The sequence below is a fragment of the Typopeltis vanoorti genome, chromosome 21 (assembly GCF_054136105.1).
Source record: "Typopeltis vanoorti isolate ZY-2024b chromosome 21, IOZ_Tvanoo_1.0, whole genome shotgun sequence".
Classification (NCBI taxonomy): Eukaryota; Metazoa; Arthropoda; class Arachnida; order Uropygi; family Thelyphonidae; genus Typopeltis; species Typopeltis vanoorti.
Genome location: NC_143569.1, coordinates 58,653,895 through 58,672,776, shown reverse-complemented (window position 1 = coordinate 58,672,776; position 18,882 = coordinate 58,653,895). Strand labels below are relative to the sequence as shown.

The following is an 18,882-nucleotide window of genomic DNA, read 5'->3' as shown; positions in this document are numbered from 1 at the left end:
TGTATTGAATTGAGACTATGATTCTAAACTGAAGACAAAGCTGATATTGTTATTATTCTCTGCAAAAGTTAATCTTTACTTTAATTCAGTCATGGCTTGATCTTATTCACTTAATCTAAAATTGATACTAAATTTTTCATTACTTAATCTTATACAGGTTTGAATATTTTTGGGGATAGTGCATTTACAAAATCAGTAGAATGTGTTTTGCTCACAAACCGTTTTATTAAATTTAGAACCTATTACGCTGTTCGATCCACATAGCACATTTATACAATCAGATCACAATTCATAGTTACTTATAAATGTTTCTAAAGTAGGTTTAGTTATACTACATTTCTACTCTTAAAAACCTAAATACAATTCAATACATCCTACTAGTCATTCTTATACAATTTGAATGTAAAGCACACCTTGAGCGAGCCTAATTCAATATTAACTTACACTACCTCATACAGTACCCTTCTTACTCTTATAATATTAACTTAATCTTATCGTAATTATTTACATTGTCACAATTGACTACGAACAGACTCACTTGATGTGAATTTGTTCAGAATTATCACATATCTAAGTACTTAGAGTGAGTTGCAATCTTTACAATACTCTCATTCAGCACTGTCCATTACACGATTTTTTTTATCTTTGATTCTTTTATGTACGATGCTTCTCTTTTGATGTTGCATTCATGGAGCGTGTCTAGTTCTGTTGTGGTTGAATTTGTTCCAGTAGCAGAATTTTCAGTGTTGTTCTCTGGTTCCCTAGGCAGGGGTGGGGGGGAACAAACTGAGAAGCATTGTTTAAGTGGACAATACCCCAACTAGCAGGATGTTTCAATGTGCCATACCATCATATTTGTTTAGGTTAGAGCTAATGTAGAATACTACTTTGGTTGAATATGTTCCTCCCAAATTGCTCTTTGTTCAGCATTCCTGTTAAAGGATGCTGAACCCCAGAATTGGAGATTGGGTCAGAAGCCATAGTTGGTTCTCTGCATTCCTTACAGGCTATGTAGAGGTCTTCTATCAGTTAGTTTGATTTGTAAGCCACTCTTTAACCACTGTAGAGGATATACTTGAAGTATTTAATGTGCAATTTATCAGGATATTTCATGTTGGTGAGTGTGCTATTAAACCATTTTAGACAATAATATGCCATCTAGGATTTATCATCACAAGATGCAGGAGTTGCTTGCTTCACTTTTGGCATAAAATCTTCAAAATCATCACTAGCCATGAATTAAACTAGGAATGATGACTAAGGGTGAAGACCAGCTGCATACCGATTTCCAAGAAGTTACTTGTTATTAGTTGTTATGCATACATACATATATATATACATACATACATAAAAAAATATAGTACTATATTTGGAAAAAAAAATATAGAATAATTTGGAAAGAAATTGATGATGATGAACTAGTAATGAAATCTTATTTTTATTGAACTACCTTTGAAGTTGCATGCAAGAAATTGATTAATTATTAAAAAACAAATGAGAATAATAATTTTGTGATTTCTTTGTAAGCAGTTATTCCAACAAAAATTTATATGACAAGTGGTATCTTGTCATATAAATTTTGGAGCACAAATGATTACTGCAGAAAATTGAATAAAAGGGCGAAAACATACTATTCTCCCCCCCCCACACCTCATTTTTGTATAGAATTTTTCATATATATTTTCTTTCTTTCTTTCTTTAGGCAAAGGGTCGTATGCAGTCAGATGGTTCTGTTTCAAGTCTTACATATTTACATTCCTATTTAGTGTACCTGAGACTAAGCATGACAATAGAAAGAAATTTAATACTCATTGAGTCACTGAAAAGGAATATTGACATGTTGGAAGGTAGTAACGATGGAAAGAAACCAACGAAGCCTCATGATTTAATAAGACCCTATGAAATAATTATACAGGTAAAGTTTTAAATGTTTTCAAATTGAACAATTAAGTAACGATTTATGAATATTAATGGTTAGGTTGTTTGCTAGAGTCAGTTTGAGGAAAAGTATTTTTTATTTTTCTATTTCTCCAGAATAAATATCTTCAATTTAAACTTCGATCATAGATAGTTGTATAGTGTTTTTTCACTTGGTTACAAAGTAAATTATACTTGTCATAAAATTCTGTTCTTGTTCTTTACCCAAGTTTAAGCAAAGAAAGTTTGCATGTGAAGTATCTTCACAATTAGCTTACTTGTATGTAGAGACTTCACATCAATTGCTGTAGTATCTCATAATGCAAACACACTTCCTTTTGGATGTGTATGTTGCTCTGCATTGGGGAAAGGTACTACCTTTCCCCAATTGGAATTGTGATTTAATTACTCCATCCATTTCTGAAATATGCTATAGACCATTTTGGGACATGTATAAGATGACAGCAGGATTTTCTATACTTCCCTTTTAGGTAAAATTTGTGTCCTGATAGCCCAAATTTAAGTGCTGGAAACATTCAGAAATCACATAGAATAAAACAGTAAAGTACATGGATGTTTTGCAGGTGTTTTACTGATGGCTGGAGCTATATCTGCTGTTTGTATCTATGCATTGTGTCAAAGACTGATTTTTCCTTTCTTTTTTTCTGAATTGTGCACTTCAATTCAGAATCAAATTTTTCTTGCAAATTTCCATGCTTGTTCATTTTTGTTCTTTACCGAAGTCATCACAGGGAACTCATTTTGTATGTAATGCATTCGTTGTAATTCTCTAGTAATCAAGCTTTCTTGATAATAAGATCCATAACAGCTGTGCTTGTCTCTCTCATGAATGTCATTCACTAGCATTTTCAATGTGTAATGAGACCTATGAAGTATCTGTAACTATAGAATTACATATGTAACACAGTAAAAATTAAATTTATTATGCAGATATTTCATTTTACAGATCATAAGACATCAGTGCAAATAGCAAACGACAAGAAGGAACTGATAGAAAATGCATGTGTTCAATTGGAATCCCTCTACGTATGCATTCACGTGTTCATGGTTGAAACTAATGGGTTGAAAGTAAATTAAAATAGATTAGTTAAAAATAAAATATAAGAGATTACAAATTTATTTAATACAATTGGGGTAACAATTTTCCACACTTATGGAATAGTGAAGCACTCAGTACCACTGAGGTTACGTTACTGAAGTAGGGCTTCAGCACTTTCTTTGTATAAATGTTCATGTTTATATATGGATCTGTGCAGCAGCTTGATGTTTTCCCATTGGATTCTGTGGCTAGTGTTTTCAATTCCATGTTGTGCCAGGCTAAATTTGCGAGGTTTGATAAGTTGGATGTAGTCTTGATGTTCAGAGATATGTTTATTTACAGATGCTCCTGTTTTTGTTCCTAGTAAGATTTGTGAAGTTTGATAAATTGGATGTAGTCTTGATGTTCAGAGATATGTTTATTTACAGATCCTCCTGTTTGTCTATAGTAAGACAAGTTGCACAAACATGGTATTTGGTTTATGCCACGTAGCATGAGTGATGAGAGTTAAGTTGTGAAGGTAGCAGGTTACGAATTTGGTTGATACATTTATAGGTAGTGATGAGTATTTTTTCATAATTTTTGCAAGACATTCAGAGATGCCTTTAATATTTCAATTAGATTTCATGCACAACATTGAAAAGAACATCAGTCATCTGTGTAGTAATGAAGCTAATAGACTACATTTTGAAGTAGCCAAGGTGATCTGTGATGCATAACCATTAGAACTGTGAAAATCCCCAAAATTCTTAAAACGAAATAATAACATAGTTATCACCAAAGCTGACAAGGGAAATACACTATAGTCTTAGATGCCAAATTGTACAATCGAAAAATGAAATTACTTCTTCATGATCGCAATACATACTCTCAGCTTAATATTGATCCTACCAAAAGTCAACTGAAGAAATTTAACACCTTATTGGATAAAACAATATCCATAGATCAAGAAATCATCAAAAGACTTGGAACATATTCTGGCCAGCCTGGTTGGTCGAGTGGTTAGTGTATCTGCTCTCCAGCCAAAAGGCTGTGGGTTCAAATCCCATATGGATGTTTGTGATTGTCTGTGAAAATAGTGGTGGTGGTGATGGGCGGTAGAAGGTGTTGGTATAGTTGCAGTTCGTTGTAGTTGTTGGATTGAGTGGTGGAGACAGAGCTGTAGTGTAGTTGTCCTCCCCTCAGTGAATGAATCTTTGGGCTCCATGGAGGTGTCATGTAATAATAATAATATCATGCAAGATCCCCTGGAATATATAGCTTAAATTTACATTTATTTAGCATATGGGGGAAGTTCAAGAAATTATTGAGCAAAACTATATACAGACTGACAGTCAGTTAACCAACTGTCTGGGAGTAAATGCAAATTCCTGAGGCCTCCAGGAAAAGAGTGTATGGGACATTCATAGTGAAATTTGCAGTCTGCACAGCACTACACACACACAAAATGTGGGTGAGAAATTCTCCACAGATGTGGTAAGTGGACCCAGAAGCCTTGTTCAGTCCTAAATCTGTTTAGCAGACTTCAGAGATTTTGAAGTAGATGGAATCCTGGCAGTTCAATGATTGGATCTGTGATCAGGTACTTGCATGTAGTTTATTCCACAGTTTTCTCCACCAGTCTTGGGGACCATCATGTAGTAATTTCACAAGCCATATGGAAATCTGGAGTCTAGGTAGCATGCTGGAAGTGAAGAGATATCTTGATGAATAGGAAGATTCATGTTATTTCTGATTTTCTTTATTTCTTTGATGATAGCCTCTTCTGGAAAACAGAGGAGTGATGTGGAAAAGAACAGGTATCAGGTCATCCCCAAAGTAATGTCATTTTTAACATTAAGTTTTGAAAGGATATAAAAGATAAATTACTTGCTAATTTAATCAAATATATGTTCTCCATTTGAATCAATAATGCTCTTCCAACATTGTGAAAGCTTCATAATGTAATTTCTATAGAATTCAGGAGGTTTGGAGGCAAAAAATTGCATAGGCTCAATTTCAGTGTCTCTAATGTATTGTACTGTTTTTCCATTAGTGAAATGTTGCAAACTTCGAAATAAGTGGTAATCTGTAGGTGCAGACTAGGAGAATATGGAGGATGTGGAAGCTTTTCCGATGAGAGTGCCTCAATCTTGGTACATTTGCACTATGAGGGCATGCATTAAGCTGAAAAACAACACCCTTTTGATTGACCAGAGAACGCCTCTTTTCTTTCAGTTTTTCATTTAATGAATTGAGTTGTTCACAGTATGCTTCAGTTGTGATTGTTTGGTTTTGTGGCAAGAGTTCAAAGGCTATCATATCAGCCATATCCCACTAAACTCTTAGCAAAATCTTTTGATGATGATAGTGAAGGTCTTGCTTTGGCTAAGGTTTAGCCTGTTCTTCCCCTGAATGAACCCACTGCCTTTGGTACTTAACATTCTTGTAAAGTATTCACTTTTCATCACCAGTGACTACGCGACTCAAAAATGAAGATTGAATCTCTCTTTCGAGAATGAAGAGCAGTGCAGATGTTGATGCGCTCTCTTCAATTGTCCATGAGAACCCACTTGCCAAGCTTAGACACTATTCCAAGTTCTTGCAAATGGCAATGGATGGTTGATGACAATGAATTAAAATCTTTTGCTAAATCTTCAACAGTTGCATTAGCATTTCTTGCAATAGCAGCTTCCAGCATATCATTATTGAGAGAGAGAGAGAGATAAAGACTTAATTTGCACTTAATTCTGTCCCCTATTTAGCAATTACGTTGCCAAATATTGCTATTTGGCCACATAGCCCACAGGCACTGTCTAACTTCATACATTTCCTCAATAATATTCATCCTTGTATTAGTTTCACTTGGAAGAAGAAAAATGAACTCTTGCCTTCTTGGATACTTTAGTTACAAGGCCAGCAGATGGGTCCCTCATATGTTCAGTTTACGTCAGTCTGCCCACCCACCCACACAGAAAGAGAGAGAGACCTACATGCCACTTCACACCGTCATTCTGCCAAGAAACTTGGAATTTTCAAAACCTTAGCCTCAAGGGCAGAGTGAATTTTATCCTCAGGACAAGCACTGCTCCTGGAACAGCAGGCTCTTCTCATATCTTCCTAACAAAATGGATCCAACAAAAAAAACCTGGCCATACTGCTCAAAAAAACAACAAATCCCCCTCCTCCAAACCGTACTACATATACACTATCTTTATCCTACATCAAAAGCACAACAGATGAACTGTATTCACTCCTGAAATGAAACACAATCAAAACTCTATACAAACTTCTAAACAAAATTTCTACTTGCCTAAGACAAATCAAAGATTTCCTAGATCCTCTTTCTTTCCCTGGTGTCTACAGCATCCCCTGCCAGTGTGGAACTCAATATTTTGGACAGACAGAATGAACTACTTTGGCAAGGAGAAAAGAACCAAAAAGTTGACTATCTCAACATACAATAGAGAAAGACCATTTCATAAAATGGAAGAAAGCCAGGCTACTTTACAAATCCTGGTTCAAATTAGAAGAGTGTTCTCGGAAGTAGTAAAAGTTCTACAAAACTTGGTTAACTGCAAACAGAACAAATAGTATGATTTTAAACAGAATTTGGCACATGGCCTTATCTACTCATCAGCATTAACAACAGGAATCGCCACTTGGAGCACCACTGTTGCCTTCCACATGGGATCGTTTTTGTTATCCAGGTCATTTTAGTTTGTCTTCATGGATTATGTAGTGTTAAATTGTCTCTGATAATGCTAGCTTAAGCTAGTAAAAAGTCAGTTGAAAATAATTAACTTAAATTATTTTAAATAATAAAATATTTAAAAGATTGTCAGACATACAAAAATATTTTGGGAAAATTTGGAGAAAAGAACATAGCTAATAATAATGGCAAATATTTGTTGGATTTCTGCTCAGGACATGGACTGGTTATTACTAACACCATTTTCCAACATAACAATGTGCATAAATTCACATGGAGAGAAGAGGCAAGGAATAAAAAAAGTCTCATTGATTACATTATTGTTGATAGTGATGTTTTCTCTCTGGTGCAGGACACAAGAGTGTACAGAGGATTTGAAATTGGAAGTGATCACCATTTAGTCTTAAGCAAGATAAAATTGAATTTCATATTGAAAAGAAAAACATGTAAGAAAGTTTTAAAATGAATAACATTTGAGCAGCTCTCAGATGTGAACTGTAGACTAAAGTATACAAACATTATTCAAGAAAAATGAAAGAGTGTTTGAGAACAGGAATCAAACCTTGGAGATTCAGTGGCAAGCTCCGAAGAAAACATTGATTGATTCTGCCAGAGAGGCATGTGGTGAGGTTGTCTGCAAGGATAAAAAAAAATCATAACTCCCTGGTGGACACAGGAAGTTAAGAGGCAGTGAAGGAAAAGGAGAAAACATATCAAAAGTTCCTGGCAAATAAGTCAGTTTGTGTTCTTAGAGAATACAGAGACAAACGTAAGAAAGCTAAACAGTGTGTAAAACTAGCTAAACAAAAGTTATGGGAAGACTTTGGCAAGAACATAGAAAATAAATATCAAGAAGGTGGCAAGATATTCTGGAGTTGTTGAAGAATCTTAGAAATGGAGGAAAGAGTGCTGTAAAGGAATTAGAGATGATAAAGGTGATATGAAAACTGGAGAAAAACATATCCTTGAAGTATGGAGTAATTACTTCAAAAAATTGCTAAACGAAACAAGCAGTGATGACAGCACAGTGTTTAAAAACACTCAGCCAGCATGCAATCAGGAATACATATCCATGCTTGAAGTAGAAAAAGCCATCAAAATTTTGAAATGTGGAAAGGCAGCTGGAGTAGATGATATCAGACCAGAAATGCTTAAGTATGGAGGTATAAAAGTTTTACAGTGGCTACACAGATGATTGGAGTAGAGCTCTCATACTACCCATATATAAAAAGTGAAATAAAACTACTTTGAGAATTACAAAGGTATTTCCCTACTGAGTGTTCATGGCAAGATTTATGCCGGTATACTTGAGAAACGGTTGAGAAGAATTGCGGAAGAAAAGCTTGGTGAAGAACAAGCCGGATTCAGGCCAAAAAGAGGCTGTCAGGATCAGATCTTCACTTTACGACAAATAGTCGAGAAAGCATGGGAATATAACAAAAATCTGTATTTAAGTTTTGTCGATTTGGAAAAGGCATATGACAAGATGCCAAGAGAGAAGCTATTCAATACGCTGCAGTTATATGGTGTCAATGGGGCATTATATCAAGCAATACTTATTCTTTATTTGAGTTGTGAGTCAGCAGTTAGAATTGAAGGAAGTACAGGAAGATGGTTTAATGTTAAATCTGCTGTGAGACAAGGATGTACATTATTCCCTCTGTTATTCATAATCTATATGGATCACATTATGAAGGAAAGTGGTATTAAACCTCATGTCAAAATTGGAGATGTTAATGTCAGCTGCTTGCTTTATGCAAATGATGTTATACTTCTGAATAAATCCTACAAGCCTGCAAGATTCCCTGACTAAACTGAATAACTGTTGTGAGAGATATGTTATGAAGGTCAGCAATAACAAGACAAAGTATAATGAAAATAGGCAGAAGCATTGAAAATATCAGCTACATTGTGAATGGAGATCCTATAGAACAAGTAAAACATTTCAGCTACTGCACGATTTTTAGTGAAGATCATCATCATCATCAAGTTCATGCCATGTACCCTCAAGGGGTGTACAGGATATGATAGTACTACATGAAAAATTTACATCATTACTAACTTCCTATTTACAATTTTCCTCCAAATCAGTCTATTCCTTGCCAAGACTCCAACATTATCAGATCTTATATTTCTATTGTCTAAGGCACTCTGTACAGTATCAATCCACCTATATCTTGGTCTTCCTCTGTGTCATTTTCCTGCCAACCTTGCAGAGAACACTTATTTTGCTAATCTTTCCTCACCCATTCTATTTAAGTGACCATATCACCTGAGATTAGTTCTACTAATGCATTCCTGGATCTCATTTTTAATATATGATATTGCCATTGATGCCATCTGTTCACACCTCTAATCTTTCTCAGGACTCTCATATCTGCGGTCTCTAGTCTTTGGTGTCAAGTGTTTTACTTCTGACCCAGCTCTCAGATCCATAAGTTAAAACATCGGTTCGAACACTGTCTTGTATACAGCTAATTTAGTGTTCTGACTAATTTCTCTCTTATTCCATATGAATTAATTCACTTGACTTCTTACCATACCAGCTTTGTTGATTCTGTTGTCTATTCCCATTTAATTTAACATTTTCACTAAAAATCGTGCCTAAGCAATTTTCATTGTTTTTATCTTTTTATTGCTAACCTTCATACCATATCTATTACAACAGCTATTCAATTTAGTCAGAGAATCTTCCAGACTTGTAGCGGATTTATTTAGAAGTATAACATCATCCGCATAAACCAAAGAGCTGACATTAACATCTTCAATTTTGATATCATGTTTAATACCACTTTCCTTCATAATGTGATCCAATAGATAATGAATAACAGAGGGGATAATGTACATCCTTGTCTCACGCCAGATTTAATATTAAACCACCTTCCTGTACTTTCTTCAATTCTAACTGCTGACTTACAACTCAAATAAAGACTAAGTATTGCTTGATATAATGCCCTATTGACACCCCACATAACTGTAGCGTATTGAATAGCTTCTCTCTTGGCACCTTGTCATATGCCTTTTCCAGATCAACAAAACTATGTGGATGATGCATAGGCAATAGTAATTTGCTTCCCACGGTAACAACATACCCTCTCCAACAGCCATTATACTGCACTGCAGATGCAAGAAAAACAAGTGTAGTTTTATTGTACCCCTGAATAAGGTACAGAGGCTTTTGCAGTCTGTGTAATGTATTTCTCAACAAATAGTGTAATTCATTATCTAGAGCCGTTTTTATTCCAACTGTCAATAATTGCACTATTATTTTCCCCTCCCGCAGAAACTACGCTGTATAGGCTCCAGCAAAACCATATGTTGCACTTAAACACAGTATCTAACTAAAATCTATTGTCCAATTTTTCAGTTACATGAAATAAGTGTTTGTTTTATTGCATTTGAAATTCTCGATGTCATTATGACAGATCACAAAGGCTAACTTCAAATGAAATTCTACCACAAATTGAGTCATGCCATATAATTACAGTGACCATATGTCCTTTATTTAAGAGCACATTCCTTTATTTCACTACTCTGTCCTTTACATTTTTTTTTTTTTCTAAAATGGCCATTTTGTCCTTTATTTTGTGAATTGAAATAGTAAATTGAATATTGATGCCAACATATTTAAAGATGCAATTAATAAATTTTACCAAACCTGCATTGATTATTTAAATAATTGGGACAGCTCTTTCGTCGAAATGGAAGTATTTGAATGGGTCCTACTACGAGAAATCCCTCTGTTGGTGAAGGTCGAGGAAAGTATTTTGTTCACTTTCAGTCACTGGAACTTAAACATAAATGATGGCGAACTATTCCACGGAGTTTCGTGTATTAAAAGTTATGTCACCAGTGAAAAGATTGAAGAATGGCGACAAAATGACGAGTTTTATTATATTATTGTTGATAGTGATGTTTTCTCTCTGGTGCAGGACACAAGAGTGTACAGAGGATTTGAAATTGGAAGTGATCACTCTTTAGTCTTGAGCAAGATAAAATTGAATTTCATATTGAAAAGAATAACACGTAAGAAAGTTTTAAAGCGAATAAAAGTTGAGCAGCTCTCAGATGTGAACTGTAGACTAAAATACACAAAGATAATTGAAGAAAAAAATGAAAGAGTTTGAGAACAGGAACCAAACCTTGCAGATTCAGTGGCAAACCTTGAAGAAAACCCTGATTGATTCAGCTAGAGAGGCATGTGGTGAGGTTGTCTGCAAGGATAGAAAAATTAGAACTCCATGGTGGACACAAGAAGTTAAAGAGGCAGTGAAGGAAAAGAAGAAAGCATATCAAAAGTTCCTGGCAAATAAGTCAGTTTTTACTATTAGAGAATACAGAGACAAATGTAAGAAAGCTAAATACTGTGCAAAACTAGCTAAACAAAAGTCATGGGAGGACTTTGGCAAGAACACATTGAAAATAAATATCAAGAAGGTTGTTGAAGAAGCTTAGAAATGGAGGAAAGAGTACTGTAAAAGGAGTTAGAGATGATAAAGGCGATATGAAAACGGGAGAAAAAGATATCTTTGAAGTATGGAGTAATTACTTTGAAAAATTGTTAAATGAAACAAGCAGTGATAGCACAGTGGTAAAAAACACTCAACAGGCATACAGCCAGGAATACATATTCATACTTGAAGTAGAAAAAGTCATCAAAGGCTTGAAATGTGGAAAGGCAGCAGGAGTAGATGATATTCGACCAGAAATGCTGAAGTATGGTGGTATAAAAATCTTACAGTGGCTGCACTGCATAGTTCAGAACTCCTGGACAGATGTACAAATTCCTGATGATTCGAGTAGAGCACTAATAGTACCCATATATAAAAAGGGAAATAAAACTGAATGTGAGAATTACAGAGGTATTTCCCTATGTAATACCTCTTGCCTGGAACACTCCTACTGAGTGTTCCGGGCAAGATTTATGCCAGTATACTTGAGAAACGGTTGAGAAGAATTGTGGAAGAAAAGCTTGGTGAACTACAAGCTGGATTCAGGCCAAATAGAGGCTGTCAGGATCAGATATTCACTTTACGACAAATAGTTGAAAAGTCATGGGAATATAACAAAGATCTGTATTTAAGTTTTGTCAATCTGGAAAAGGGAGTACAGGGAGATGGTTTAATGTTAAATCTGGTGTCAGACAAGGATGTACATTATCACCTCTGTTATTCATTATCTATATGGATCACATTATGAAGGAAAGTGGTATTAAACATGATAACAAAATTGGAGATGTTAATGTCAGCTCTTTGCTTTATGCGGATGATGTTATACTTCTAAATAAATCCGCTACAAGTCTGCGAGATTCTCTGACTAAATTGAATAACTGTTGTAATAAATTTGATATGAAAATCAGCAATAACAAGACAAATACAATGAAAATAGGTAGAATCGTTGAAAATGTCAACTGTTCACTAAAAATCGTGTCAAATGGCACGATTTTTAGTGAAGATGGTAAATTAAATATGGAAATAGACAACAGAATCAACAAATCTGGTATGGTAGGAAGTCAAATGAATAAATTCATATGGAATAAGAGAGAAATTAGTCGGAACACCAAATTAGCTGTATACAAGACAGCATTCAAACCTGTTTTAACTTATGGATCTGAAAGCTGGGTCAGAAGTAAAACACTTGACCAAAGACTAGAGACTGCAGATATGAGAGTCCTGAGAAAGATTAGAGGCATGAACAGATGGCATCAAGGCAATATCATATTAAAAACGAGGATATTAGGAAAGAACTTGACATTGTCAGCATTCAGGAATGCGTCAGAGAGCTAAACTCAGGTGGTATGGTCTCTTGAACAGAATGGGTGAGGAAAGATTAGCAAAACAAGTGTTCTCTGCCAGGTTGGCAGGTTAACGATCCAGAGAAAGACCAAGATATAGGTGGATTGATATTGTACAAAGTGCCTTAGACGATAGAAATATAAGACCTGATAATGTTGGAATCTTGATAAGTAACAGACTGATTTTGAGGAAAATTGTAGATAGGAAGGTAGTAGTGATGTAAATTTTTCATGTAGTACTATCATATCCTGTACACTCACAATTCTTTCTCATATCTCATTTATAGTCTAGTATAATTTACAATTGATTTCTATTTATAAACACTTAGACATGACATGTGTGAGCTCAGTTAAGTTCACTATACATAAGTCTCTGACTCTTGTATTAGGTACTTATTTGAAAGTATAAACAGCATGACATTAACAGAACTGACTAGTGAACAAGAACAGATTACTTGCATTATCTGAGAGCAATTATACATTCTCCTAGGTACTTAACAACAAACTAATGTCTATAGAATTCATTCTTGCAGGACAGTCTTTATTCATGTTTTTGTCTGAGCGATACTGTTCTTTTTCTTTTGGTTGTCTACCTGTTTCGTCCTTCCTGCAAATTTCATTTATCCTCAGATTTCCTTTCCAGGCAATGTGGACCGCCTCTGCTGCTTATCTATGCGTCTCCTTACTGCCGAGCTCTCAGTGTACAGATCTCATTGTGTGAGATGCTTCAACGACTGGCAATAGACCTTTACAAGGGGATGATCCCAGGGATGAAAAAACTTTCTCCTACCTTAAGCAAGAACTTTTATATCTCAATTCTTGCACCTAGCGCAGGCACATCTCTCAAGATTCCCATTTTCGAGTCACATTAGCCATGAGATATACTGACGTCACAACTCGTGCAACACCAGTTTGAATAACTGAAAATTTTGTAACAAAGTTATTACATACAAACAAAAAAATAGTATTTTTATAAACAATGATTCCTTTTATATTTATTTCTTTAGACAAAATTTGTAAAAACAAGCATGATACAACAACAGTCATGTGAGATTTTACAGTGATTATAGGATTGATGTAGAGGAAATTTTTTGGTGCTTGACTAGAGGAGGAGGAGGAGGACAGAACAGGGTAATCCCTGGAAATGGAGTAAAAGTATGGTTAACCTTAGCACAGGATTTTCCCCTCCCATTCATTCACCACTGTCTAAGAGAGTGGTGAATGCATGGGAGGGAAATACACGAGTCTCTTGTGAGTGCTTTGTCAGTGAATGAGTTCAGGGAGAGATGATAGGTATTACCATTTGTATAATCTTGGCCTTGCACGATGAGTCTTCAGATTCTTGGAGCTTCCCATGTAATAATTATTTTTCACTATTTTCCATCTTCTGTTTCCCACCATTATTATTTAAAGCCTTAGCTACAATTTTCAACTCAGATTTATCACTTCGGTAGAAGACTGAAGTGATAAATCTGAGCACAAAAATTTATTTCTATATTAAAGATGCCAAGAAATTATATTCTTGGTTTTAATCCTTTATTGTTGTTATTATTATTATTATTATGTGGGAATCTTCATGGAATCTGCAGATTCATTGCAGGAGACCCAATCTATTCACACAATCTATCATACTTCTCCTTGAACCCATTAATAGACAAAGCACTCGCAACTGATTCTGGTAACCCACTCTACTCATTCACAACTCTCCAGGCAAAAAAAAATCCAGTCCTCACACCCCTACTAACCACACCTTTATTCACCCTCTAGGGATGACCCCCTTGTTCTGGCCCCCCTCCAACCAAGTGTTGAAACAATTCCCCTGCATTCCACTGCTTCTTCATCCCCCAAGAAATCCAGAAGAGAGCATATCAAGGCCTTATAAATAGTAATAACAACTTATCTCTACTTATTAATGTGTTCTGCAGTTGCCAAGTCATCTTATGCTACCTTAGCAACCTTAACAAATATGTCCTCTAAACTTGAACTCTCTGTCTACCACCACCCCTAAATCTTTAGCTTCATCTATTTCCTGGAATACAGTGCCATCAATGTGATACATGGTTTGTAATCTGTTTATCCTAAAATGCATAACTTTACATTGATCCACATTTAAACTGAAACCCATTATCTTTTGCCCATACTGACAGCCTATTTAAATCGTCCTGCAAGCTTTCCACATAACCTTGATTAACTATTATTTTACCTACTTACTAGATGACCCTTAATTATATCCCATGAACTACTAACTCCCTTATCCTGCAGTGTTTTATGCCATGGCACAGATTTAAGATTCTTCCTAAGCTTGTCATAATCACCTGCCTTGTAGTTCCACGTTATACCTCTTCTTGACAGAATATTCCTCGTGTTTTACAATCTCTAAGTCAGGACTGCATGTTACTTTCACTAATCAGAGGCAATATTGTCACCTTGGTTATGGATAGCTCTTCTAATCCTGTGACCAGGTCCAATACCCTCCCACCTTTAGTCCCCCTCCATCACATGCTGTCTTAAGTAATTATCTTAGTAGGTATATCAATTCTGTTTCCTTCTTGCCATGTGATCTTCTTTCCTTCCAGTCTATATCTCCATAGTTGAAGTCCCCCTAATAATAATCACTCGACCTGTACTCGTACTAATTTGGCAATGCATATCTTCCAGGTCATCTGTGGAACTCCCTGGTCTATAGCAACAACCAATTGTATATTTTGTCTTATTGGCCTTTAATCCCACACCAGATTGCTTCAAATGAACAGCCACTCTCCCACCTGTCTTGTATTCTTTTTGGCTGTAATTCATCTGCTATCCAGCACTCCTCCTGTCCCTATCCTATCTTCTCTGTCTTCCCTGAAAATACTAAAAGCTGAGTCTCACTAATGCCATATAACTTTTAGTGAGATTGCACTAACCGATGCCTCCTCCCTCTTGTTCCTGATAATTCTGGCATTAAAATATAGAATCTGCAGCATCCCTTTAGGTCCCAACCAACATTTACTTCCTGAATTGACTACCCTATTCAGTATTTTTGCTTGAGGGACTAGATTCACACTTGGTCATTCTTACACTCACTCACCTCATGGGTGACTTCCCACAAACTCACTTGCTTCCCCCCCCCCCCCAATTGCTTAAGTTTTCCTGAATTTGCACTTCTGTATGCTCGATAAACAAAGCTCTCTCTCCAGACACCTAAACCATTTAGATATGGGCTGCATATCTAAATGGTTTAGACACCTAAACCATTTAGATATGCAGCCCATCAGCATTGTTCAAATCCTTCTTTCTGTCAAATGCAGACCAGAGATCAATAAATCCCACATCATTCCTTCTGCACAATCTATGTATAGACTCATTGGCTACCAACACCCTCCTCCTTATTTCACCTCAGTCATAGCATGGTATAGGAGACTTACAATCTTCACCTTCTCACTCTTCAATTTTGCCTCTTCTAACAACTCCTTTACATCCTCTTTCATAGAATACTTCTCAACTGGATAAGTTGATAAGTCGGACTTATCAATTTCTTTCGACTTTGCAACTGGATGGCATGGCTAATATCATGAATTTGTCACACTTTCATTAAGTACTACCCTGATCATTGATTCTCCATACATAATTTTTCTCTTTTACTTATTTTTCTTCTTTGTTCAGTCAGTCAGTCTTTATTATTCCTTTGGACCACTTGCTTCTTTCTCTTTTCAGCTCAGCTAATCTCCTGCTTCTTCTGCAATTTAACACTTTGTCCTATGAAGGCCAACATTTAAGTGCTCTAGTTTTTATTAATGTCCATTTTATTTTCCACTATTTCCATGTCCACGTGTTCAACATTAATGACATTATTTTTCCATCTTACTGTCAGTATTTGCTGCATTCTTGTCATCTAACAGACACTCCCTTTTGAAACACTTAATACGTACCCTCTCTCTCTCCAGTTTCAATTTCCTTTCACATATTCTTTAATTTTTCGACGAATACATTTCACATACATGCCACTGAATAAAAAAAAAAATCCCACAAATTTAAATCGTCCAACAACATGGTCTTTAAGTTAAAAGGGAGATGGTAAATCCCGTATTTTTTTACAGCCGGGCACGAAATTCGGATAGAAATCCATCGAATCCATAGAGGTTCCTGCCGAAAAAACTATTGGCAAGCCCAAGTGTAAGTGATCACTTGGGTAGTGCAACACCAGGGCAACTCCAAACAAAGGTGGAGCAAGCTCCACCTTGCTTGGAGTTGTTATTAAAGGTAAAATAGCCTTTTGGCTTATTATAGTAGTAAGAACAATATAGGAGTACACCAGGTCAGCAATTCTATAGTAGAGGTATATGTAAGTTCGGTTCACTTAAAACCTTGATATTCCAGGTCTGCCTACTCACTGATGAGACCTCAAAAAAAGATTGAAACCGGTCTGGGTAGTGACCTCTTCTCGTAATGTAAAACAGTATATATACATCTCTTAGGAGCTGTGTTTTACATTATGAGAGAATATTAAGGTTAGTGACGGAGCTTGCTCCACCTTTGCTTGGAGTTGCCCTGGTGTTGTACTACCCAAGTGATCACTTACACTTGGGCTCGCCGATAGTTTTTTTTTTGGCATGAAACTCTATGAATTCGATGGGTTTCGTACCCGGCTGTAAAATAAAACAGGATTTACATCTCCCTTTTAACTTAACTTATGTCGCCGGTAAAATAGCCTTTTGGCTTATTGTAGTAGTAAGAACATGGTCTTTGCTGCCATTGTTTGTCACATTGGTGCCATGCCAACAGTATCACAATATAAATGTTATAAAAACACTAAATACTCTAAAAACATGAAAATCTACACTAATACACTATAAAACACTAATTTTCTAATGAAAAAACATAGTAAAACAGATAAAATCACCAATTTCATGAGTCCTAAACTACGTGACCACTCACAATATAACCTCAAACCAATATCCAAGTGTTAAGCAAACAAAGTTTGCACATAAAGTAACTTAATGACAGGGCAACTCGTATACAGAGGCCAGTGACTTCACATCAATTGCCTTAGTATCCCATAATGCAAAGCACATCCTTACAGACCCTTCCCATAATGCATAGCATTATGGGAAGGGTCTGCATGCATGTAGCTAGCTGAATGAGTGGTTTGAAAGCAGTATGGAGATTCTATTTGTGGGGAACTTTAGCTGTCTTTTCCAATGCATCTGAATATAAGGGATGGAAATGTTTTTGCTGTGATTTGTGTATGAGTTGTGGGAACAGGGGAGCTTGCAGTATTTTATCTATTTGAAAAGGGTTGTAGTCATTGGCTTAAAAAGTGTTATGAAGGTGCCTGAGCTCTGTGTCAAAGGTTGTGTGTCATTTGAACAAATATCTCTGGATCTAAGTGTCTTGAGGAGGTGTTATACTGTTTGGCTAGATGTTATGTAAACCATTTGGTCATGTCACTAGTGCGTCTAGAAAGGGGAGACAATTGTCACTTTCTTTTTCTATCATGAGGTGTATTTTTTGGATGTTTGCTGTTTAAATGTGCTAAAAATATATGTGATGCGTCTAGTCCATGTTCTTCAGGCATGATGTATGCTATCTTAGGTGATTTTGTAGAGCCAGTTGTTAGGGAAGTAGGAAGTGCTGTTTCATTCTGTTAATAAATATTCTTTTGGTATATGACATGGGAAAACAGTGAAATTAAAGCCTTCGCTAAGATTTTTTTTTTTGTTGGGTGGTATTTTGGCTTGTAAATGACGATTTGTCTGAAGAAGAATGATTTAGATTCTTGCTGTCCCTCTTTTAATGCTTCAGATTTTCTAATTAATTTATATACTTGTTTGTGAGATTCATGTTTTTATATGCTGCCACATTTGTTACTAGTTTCTTCTAAGGAGGTGAATAGCTTATGGCTATTGAATTGGCATAAAGTTCATTTGGTCTCTGTGTGTTGCATTCTTTTATATATTTATAAAACTTGATGTGTCTGCATGTGCATACATGCACTCATGCACATGCTTGTTTTCTGATTTTTCAAGGGAGAATATATCCATTTTGTCTGACCTGCAAAATTTTTAATGATTTGATCATTGTAATATTGTGCACTATTTGACATACCGTATTTGCTGGCGTATAAGATGCACTTTTTTTCTTTGAAAATAGGTCTGAAAAACAGGGTGTGTCTTATATGCTGATACTCGGTTTTTTATTACTTTCATTTCTGAAAATTTTCTCTGTTCCAAGTTACATGATTTCTTTCTTGCTTCCTTGCGGTGTGTGTGAGAGCATTCCAGTTACGTTAGTTATGTATTATATCCATAAATGGAATACATTCTGGTATTCCAGTTATGGATAGATAACATTTGGTCTAGGCGCTCTGGCTGACTGCTGAAGAAGCCTGCTCTGCTGGTACAGGATCAGTTTCGTTCTCACAGAACAGAAGATGTTAAA

The 18,882-nt window shown here is 35.8% G+C and overlaps 1 protein-coding gene across 1 annotated transcript in view; it reads left to right on the top strand.

The window, feature by feature from the left end:
* The window catches only part of Srp68 (signal recognition particle 68), a 156,687-nt gene that overhangs the window by 96,692 nt on the left and 41,113 nt on the right, over window positions 1-18,882 (top strand). Inside the window, exon 8 of the mRNA XM_090411049.1 lies at window positions 1,703-1,915. Within this exon, the coding sequence (XP_090267175.1) occupies window positions 1,703-1,915 (213 nt within the window). The remainder of the gene's footprint in view (window positions 1-1,702; window positions 1,916-18,882) is intronic.